The sequence below is a fragment of the Lolium perenne genome, chromosome 3 (genome assembly GCF_019359855.2).
Source record: "Lolium perenne isolate Kyuss_39 chromosome 3, Kyuss_2.0, whole genome shotgun sequence".
NCBI classification, from domain to species: Eukaryota; Viridiplantae; Streptophyta; class Magnoliopsida; order Poales; family Poaceae; genus Lolium; species Lolium perenne.
Genome location: NC_067246.2, coordinates 196136117 through 196145109, shown reverse-complemented (window position 1 = coordinate 196145109; position 8993 = coordinate 196136117). Strand labels below are relative to the sequence as shown.

Here is an 8993-nt window from a genome sequence, read left to right as displayed (position 1 = left end):
ATTAGATCACTGTTGTTTAAAGGATTAGAGGATTAGATCACTGTAGCGGGGCTTTTCTTTTTTGGTTTCTTCTTTCTCTTTTTGCCTATGTGCATCCGTAATGTCGCTAGGGCAGTGCGTTGTTGCAGAAGCTGGGTGTAATTGATATCTCTGATATTAATATATACTCTTTGTCGAACAAAAAAAGTAGTGGAAGACTTGTTGCTTGTTAGTTCCCAATGATGTTTCATGCGAGACAAATGCATAACCATCTCAAGCGACGTTCAGTCAGCTGTTATTATTTCCTCAGAACTTACTGAAAGAAGTACAAAGGCGAAGTTGGCTAGACAGCAGAATTCATAACCACATTTGAGCTGTGTTTGTCAAGAATAATATGGGCATTGCACGATATAATCAATCAAAAACTGTTATACCATGCCCGTTCTGATATAAATGATCAAGATGTAGTAAGCATATATGATCACACACTCTTGGTGAACAAATCATATGGTCGAAGAAATACACTCCAAATCGAAAGATGAGGGATGATAGCATCGAAGTAGCATATCCCTCAAAAGTTTTCTTGGAAGATAATGGGGGCCAAGAAGATGTTTAAGCATATTCAAATAATAACTATAGAAGACAATTAGAACATGCGCCGCCGATTCGGAACGATCTCAGGGCTGTTGTTTCTCATCATGGCAACAAACTCCTGGTAGTTGATTCTTCCATCCTGAATAATTAATAATAGGGAAATTATTAGCACTGTGATGAACTGAGTCAGGCATCAATTGGCTAGCTCTAGTTGTAACTCTAAAAATGTAAAATGTGATTTGGTAATGATTTTCATTCTCCGTGCAGGTCAGTCAAGCAGAAGTAATGATGATATAAGTATGCTGATGCAGCGCTGGAATTAGTGAACAAACTGGTCCAGGTATATTGCATAGTGCACACATTTCTATTCACATCTTGTTAAATTTATCCACATGAAATTCAGTTAAATGTGCATGCATACATCACTAATTTAAATAGATAAAAGCAAAACAAATAAAATATATGATGGCATGTTGAAAGAAGTCAACATGTGCACACTGCAAACACATATCAAACTTTTCATTCTGAACAAGTGGGTTTGGTGTGGAATGATTGGATGTTTGTAAGATATACTTACATTATCTGTATCTACTTCAGCGATGATTTCTTTGATTGTTTTATCATCTCCCATGTCATACTTCTTCAGAGCTTCTTCCAACTCATCTACTGTTATGTATCTGCAAAAGAGATTTAAGCAATGAGAAAATAAATGCAAACAGTCATGATTATTAGAATGTGCATTCTAAGTTTGAAGTTTAATTACCCGCTGTGGTCCTTATCAAAATATTCAAATGCTTTCAGTATGTGGTCTTCCTTCTCCAATCTATTCATGTGCATTGTGGCTGACACGAACTCAGAATAATCAATGGTCCCATTTCCATCAACGTCAGCCTGTATGAGTAATTTAGGTTAACAAATAAGGAGAAAAGTTATCTTGTACTAGAACTACGGGACAGTTGCAAAGCACATCAAATGCTGCAGTCAAGCTCTTCCTAAGTCTCTTCCAAATGAAAACTCAGTGGTATCTTGTGGTCTACAACTCTACATGATAGTGACACAGCATAGTAAAGAAAGGTATGTGAAATTCCATGTGTTCTTCTTTTTTCCTTCTAAGAGGGATAGTTGTTTCAGAACTTCCGAAGCGGAGAAGTGGTTTTAGTTTGGGTTAGACATAGGAAATTTATACGCAGTAGAAAAATATTGACTGTAAAGAAGCCAAGAGTATGTGCCTATGGAGTACAAACATACCGCCTCCATTAACTGTGCAATTTCTGACTCAGAAATTTTGGTGCCAAGTTTTGGTAAACCAGATCTTAGCTCTTCCAGTGTAATTGTACCACTGTTATCAGTATCCAAGGATCTGAACATTTCTTTCAAGCCAGTAATTTCTTCTGCAGACAAGTTCTCTGCAACGATCTGGTTACAAAGAAGAAAAGATTAGACCTAACACTTAATGAAACTCAAGTTCCGCAGGCAAGGTAAATATTCTAAAGCATGCAATCACCTTCAATGCAACTTTTTTGAGTTTGTTCATTGCCCTGAACTGCTTCATTCTACTGATAACTGTGATGTCAAGTGGCTTGTCTGGGGCCTCTCCATCTTCTCTAATCCATGGGTGATCTGAATGCTCAAAGTATTAGATCGAGAAATTACATGTGCAAACAGTACATAGATGAATATTCAGTTCCCACAGAAAGCAGACAGATCTTCAACAATAAGAAGAAACTCACAAACTTATGTCTGGACTAGAACCAAAACTATTAGCAGTACTAATTCATTTGTACACAAAAATACAAATGGGATAAACTAGGACGAATGGCCAATTACACTTGCTACTAATCTAATCTACAATGGGAGTGCGCAGTTCTTTATCAATAAGAGCAGCATATTATGAAATGTGTGTGCTATAAGATTAAAACAGAAAAAGCAGTTGAATAATTACTCAAAATCTCCGCAGCAGTCAAGCGCTCTTTGGGGTCTTGCCGCAGCATCTTCTTCACCAAATCTTTTGCACCATTGGATACTGAAGGCCAAGGGTCAGATGAGAAATCTATGTTGCCAAGCAAGACAGCCTCAAATATGCCATCCTCAGTGTCTGGAAGGGATGATTGCAAAAGGAAAATAGAACACACATGTTAGGGGATAAATAAAAGGATAAAAAAATCCAACCGAAATGAGAATTAGCAAACTTACCTGCCCAAAAAGGAGGAACACCGGACAGAAGGATGTAGAGAATAATCCCAGCACTCCATATGTCAGCTTCTGCTCCATAGTGGCGTTTCAAAACCTCGGGAGCAACATAATATGCACTTCCAACGAGATCCTTAAACTGCTCCCCTGTAAGATCCAGAGTAGGCATTCATTCAATTTGAGCATGCCGTGAACAGAAAGAATAAACAGCAAAACAACCTTAGCGCTAGGACAACAAGAATACTCAACAATTTGCATGTGAAGCACCTTTGGTTTCATTGGATAAGTTTAGGTGTGATTTCTGATATCTGTGGATGGATGTTTTGCAGGTATGTATGTGTGTGCTACCCTTTTTCCAGTTAACTAAACAACAATGTGCTAAGAGCCTAAGAGTGAATGCAAATCTACAATGCCATTTCAATATCCCCTTCTGCGCCAAAGTATTAGGAGTTAGATGGTGGAGCAGTGGATCCCCAAATTCCCCCAATATATAGTACGTAGTAAGAATAGCACAGAATCAGAATGAAAGCTATAAGAGCATAGGCATAAGTCAATCGGTGTCTATCTCTAATTTTAGCAGTGCCCAACTTGAAACCCCAGCAAATTGGTCAAAGTCAAACCAAATTCTACATGAGGTCAACCGTCGGAAAAATCGGGTGACAGTTGATCCAGACACACCTCCGGTAGTCGAACCAATCGAAATCGATGCACTAATGACTCACCATGCTTGAAGAATACGGATAGGCCGAAGTCAGTTGCCTTGAGCGGCGAGTCCTCCTTGTTATTGAGGAATAGAAAGTTCTCGGGCTTGAGATCCCGGTGGAATACCCCCATGGAGTGGCAGCTGTGCACGACGGAGACCATCTCGCGGCATAGCCCCGCGGCGGCCCGCTCGGAGTAGTGTCCCCTGGCGATGATGCGGTCGAAGAGCTCCCCGCCCTCGCAGAGCTCCATGATGAGGTTGACCGAGTGGCGGTCCTCGAAGGCGCCGCGGAGCTCGACGATGTTGCGGTGGCCCGTGAGGTGGTGCATGATCTGCACCTCCCGCTGCACGTCCTCGATGTCGTCGCGGTGGACGAGCTTCCGGGTGGCGATGGACTTGCAGGCGAAGCGCTGCCCCGTGGCCTTGTGCGTGACGAGGTAGGTGACCCCGAACTGGCCCCGGCCCAGCTCGCGCCCGAAGGTGTAGGTCGCGCGCACGTCCTCCATCGGGCGCCCCAGGACGCGGCCCATCGCCTGCCCCGCCGCCTCCGGCGCCGGGGCTGGGCAGGGGGGCGGCGCCGTCGTCGGCTGCGGGCGGTGCGGCGGCGTCTCCTGCTTGGGCTGGGGCTTGGGCTGCGCGGGCGGCGGGGGCGTCGCCGGCTGCTCGGCGGCGGCGCGGCGGTGGCGCGAGGTGCGGTTGCCCATTGCGGTGTGTGTAATGAATGGGTTTGACGAAGGGAGATCGAGGCGAGGCGAGGTTGGGGGGTTTGAAGGAGCAGGCAGGCAGCCCAGTGGGAGGAGTTTTTTTTTCTTTTGGCCGGGTAGGGAAGGGAAGACCGCGTGAACGCGTGGTGGAGGCCGTGATGTGCGGTCCGGTGTTTGGGACCGATCCGGGCGGTTTCGTGGTAAACGCGGCGCGGCGAGGTTCTTTGTCCGCGTGGTGGTTGAGTCAGCGGCCAACTGGGATGGGATGCTCGTGCCCGACCGATGATCTGGTCCGCCACGACGCCGTCACCGCTCTGTGCTACTACATGCCACTCCTTGCTCCGTCTTTTCTTCGTTTTTAGGAGGAGGAAAAACATACTACAGTACTGTACTTTGGTTTTTAGCAAACTTCAATGTGGGGCTCACCTGGCAGCGAGACCGCTTTCGACCTACAGCACTTCTAATACTTATATTTCTTTCTTTTCCTTCTCCACGTCCATGCTTCCATGGAAGCCGGCAATGGTGTCGCCGGTGGAGGGTTGGGTTGGCCAGCCCGGGATGGTCGCCGACGTGAGGGTCCGGTCTGAATAAAGGCGGCGGTCCTAGGGCCTCTCTTGCGTGAAGAGGAGGACCTACCGGAGGCCTGGACTCGTGATCTGGCCGGAGGGTTGAGTTCCGGAAGGCTCCGCCGGCGAATGTAACAGTGTTTTGCCTGGAGTTTGCTGGATCGGAGGTATTCGGTCGTGCGCACCCATGCGTTTATTCCGACCGTTTGGTTCTGGAGGGAGCCGCGAAACTCTTTTCGTGTTGACATCAAGTGACTATGGATTCATGATGAAAGCTCGGAAGAAGAGAATTTCATGAAGGTCGGAGGAGGACTAGCTAAGGGAGGTTCAAGTCTCGCGTTGTTGAGGGCTTGCTTGGTGTCGGGCTTCACACAGCGGTATGAAAGTGGGGCGACAACACATGTGAAGCGCAGAGTCCTACCTTTCGTGGTGAAAACCCAAGGTCCGGCCTTAACCGGTTGTGCACAGCGATGACCTTGGTGGAGGCATTGTTTTGAGAGTGGGGACTATCTTCAGGGTGAAAACCTAAGATCTTTGATCGGGCGACGACAGTGTTGGAACACTGTTCCCTTCTTGGAGGCGTCGTTTTTTGGAGAGTCTGCAATTCAGGTGTTGTCATGGTGGTGGATGTATTGCTGTTGTTAGGTCCGTGATACTGTAGCGGGACTTTTGTTTCTTAGTTTTCTTTTCCTTTTTTTGGCTGTGTGCATCCGTAGTGCCATTAGGGTGGTGCGTTGTTGCAGAGGCTGGGTGTAATTGGTATCCCTTTATCGAAAAAAAACGTCCATGCTTCCCTTGTCTATCATGTCGTGGCGCGATCATTCTGAGGGGGAGGAGAGTGAGAGGAAGAGATGCTCATTCACGATGACATGCGACAGCGAGAGAGTGTTGTCGATGACCATCATCGGTGTTCGGGTGGAGGGGGAGCTGTTGCGGCTCTACTTCATTGATAGGAGATGACAAATATGCCTCATGTGCATCGGCCAGAAGGGGATGTGCCACGGGACGACGGTAAACCCCCAAATCTTCTCAATCGCATCTCTTTTGCTCTGATTTTTTCTAGAATCATCAAGGAAGTCTATCTCTGTTAGGTAATTTTAGAGGTGAAATAGAGTGTTTTGGGTAATTTTTCCGCAGCGGCTACTGCAGGGGTTTGGATAGCGTGTAGGAAAATGAACTTTTTCAGATTGAATCATCGAAAAATGGAGCTTATCTTAGTTTATACTCATAATCAGCATGTTGTAATGCTAGGGTTTGAGGCATAGTTTCGGCAGTAGGTCTAGGATAGTATAATTGAACTTTTTACGTGTGTACACGGTGAATTAGTGGGACTAAATATTTGATGCGTTCATGTGGTTGATGCAGGAACAAGCAATGATTATTTCTCACTTGGTTTTCACCATGGTGGTTAGTTTCTTAGTATGGGTACCAACATGGCCCATATGAGTGGGTTTGTGATATGGTTTCATCACTGTGATGTTGCCAATTGGACAATAAAAGTAGTTGAAGACCTTGTAGAGGGAATTGCTTATGATGGCAGTGAGGATAAGGGCACATTATTTACCGACGATTCTCGCGGTATAGGGAAATGGTTTGACGGATATAACTATACAGATACTGAAACAGAATCAATGGTTCTCTTTTTGTCACTGATGCCAACAATCTGTGTGTACCAATTCACTGAGACTCCAAGTGTATAGTGTTGTAGCAAGCGTATTTTTCCCATAAGGGTGGCTCGAGAGTTTATATCGAACTCTTGGGGAATTCGCTTAAAAGCTGAATTCTTCCTTCTTCTCTTCTAGCAACCTGCAAAATAAAGTTCTTTCCTTGTGTTCCCAACTCCACCGCGTGGTTGTCAAGCACAAGGTTTCGTATTAGTACTAGGAAATACAAGTAAGAAATAGAATAAAGTAAAGTGTAAACAACGTAAACAAAATAAAACCAAGTAAAGGCTAATGGTATTTGGGTTTTGTGTGTGTATGTAGATATAGTATTTTTGGTATTTTCGGATTAAATAACAATAGAAATATAAAGCAAGGTAAATGTATTGGAAAGGTGTTTCTAGTTATTTAAAATGGATCGGTGTTTATGGGTTAACCGGTCTACTCTCTTTTTAAGTTGTAGTGGACACTAACAATTCATCAATGGCATAATATTGGTGGAACTTCAACATGTGTTTGATAAGTATTCATATAGGCATTACGTCCTAACATAGAGATGATGTGACACATCCCTCTTATACTCCTCAAGAAAGGGAAAACTCCAAGCAATCATGAATTAAGAATCAACAGAGTATAGTCTTAAGTAATATGATATTATGTTTGAATACAAAATATGGTACCTTGAATAAACAAGATTATCACAATGTCACATGACAAACATAGCACATGTATTAACTTTATCCCTAGTGAGGCAGCAAAAGAAAGGTAAATATAAATAGTAGATCATGAATTTGTTGTCATTATTCAATCACCACCACCATGCTATTGCATATGATACACACTTCTCCCCACACATGTTCTTGCATACAAGTTGGATCAGAACAAGCACTTAAGAATGGGGTACATGATATGCATCTATCAATACATCTTATACATAATATATTCCAATCTCATATATCAATATCGTAGAATAAAAATCCACCACATAGGAATTACATATGTGACCATAATCATGTTGAGCAGCTCATATGGTACTACAATATATGAAGAACAAGAGGGATATAGTCAAGCTACTGCCACAAAACCCATAGTCCAGAGGTGGACTACTCCATCTTCATCATGGTGATGACAGTGGAGATGTTGGAGAAGGTGGAGATCACACTGGCGGAGCTTCCCCCTCCAATCTTCGTTGATTCTGGCTCTGTTTCGGTGTTTCTCTATTTTCGACGCGCTCTCCTCAAGGAAGCCTCGGGAATTCATACATATATATGGGTTTTTAGGTCAAACAAAGGTCGTGGGAGAAATAATCAGACGAACCGATCGGCCGAGGAGGGAAAGAGGGGGCGGCACGTCCTCCCTGCCAGGTCGCGCCCATTTGCCCTCTTTTGGCCCTCCTGGCCCATCTCGTGAGGTCCAAGCTCTCCAGATGTTTCTCTTGGTGAAATATTGACATCCCGAAATCCTAACTCAATTTGACTTCGCTAAGGTCCTTGAAAGTCAAGAATACACAAAACAGGATTTTGATGTTGTGCAGAGTTATAACCCAAATAAAGGGGATCTTTGGTAAATCCCCAAAAATCAATATAAAACATGGATATAACATCATATATTTTGCAAATATGTTGGAATAGGTCTCAACAAACTACAAAGTTCATGTATGCATTTTACATGAATCAAGATCCCCAAGATTAACATATGCTTGTCCTCGAGCATAAAGGTGATAAAACTAACATGGACTTTGGAGTTTGTTGCATTGCTTCTTTTCATTGTCACACAAAGTTCAGAAGGTTCAATCCTTAAATAATAACATTAAGCAAGTGAGCTATAAAGTGATATCTTTCACAATCTACAAAACATGCTTAACAATAAGGGGTATTCTGTTTAAACAAATAAAAAGTATTATAGACCGTAAAGCATGCTTGGATGAACCAATAGAATTTATGGAAGACTATTTTTGTTTCTTTTATTTTCTTTTTTTTCTTCGATACTCTTATTTTGATTCTTTTGAATCTTGGATAACAGAAAGTAAGTAGGGAACATATGTGCTAGACCTCCAATAAAGTAAAAGATAGTTGAGAGCATAAAATAAATTTTGAGATACGTAGTTCATGTCAACGGTACTCATAAGGATGGAGTTCGAAGTATCTCTTTTTACTTTATTTTAGAGATTCTATGGCTTATGTACTTGACATCCTACAAGTTGAATGTCTCATGCACCTTCACCATGAAGCATGTCATCGTAAACATATAATGCCCTCAAGAGCTTCAACTGGGGTACCTCTTGCCCCTTGGTAGGAAATGCCCTTTTGGAATTTCTTATTTTCATGGTTGGCGGGTGATGCTTATAAAATGCATACATGAACATTTCACTTTATTGCAACATGTTACCACATATTTTCATCTTATAAAACATTATCTCCATGATTTATGATGTTTTGGAGGATTTTCTAAACAACCCCCTCTCCTCTGGTTCTAATTTGCTTTGGCAGAAAACGTCTCTTTTTGTGTTTTTGACTTTTGAGGAGCTACGGGGCTCGAAAAAGGGCAAGGTCAGGGGCCACGCTTCGAAATTTTCGAAAAGAAAAAGATGGGCTGA

At 43.1% G+C, this 8993-nt stretch overlaps 1 protein-coding gene across 1 annotated transcript; it reads right to left on the bottom strand.

Moving 5' to 3' along the window:
- Nucleotides 1-390: 390 nt before the first annotated feature.
- LOC127343002 (calcium-dependent protein kinase 1) lies at nucleotides 391-4232 on the bottom strand. The gene is made up of 8 exons (XM_051369070.2): nucleotides 3486-4232; nucleotides 2767-2910; nucleotides 2516-2668; nucleotides 2078-2193; nucleotides 1822-1989; nucleotides 1337-1464; nucleotides 1151-1250; nucleotides 391-712 (listed from the first exon to the last, which is right to left on the bottom strand). Exons 1-8 carry the CDS (start codon nucleotides 4168-4170, stop codon nucleotides 626-628), a joined length of 1581 nt encoding a protein of 526 aa, XP_051225030.1. The 5' UTR covers nucleotides 4171-4232; the 3' UTR covers nucleotides 391-625.
- Between the last annotated feature and the right edge of the window lie 4761 nt (nucleotides 4233-8993).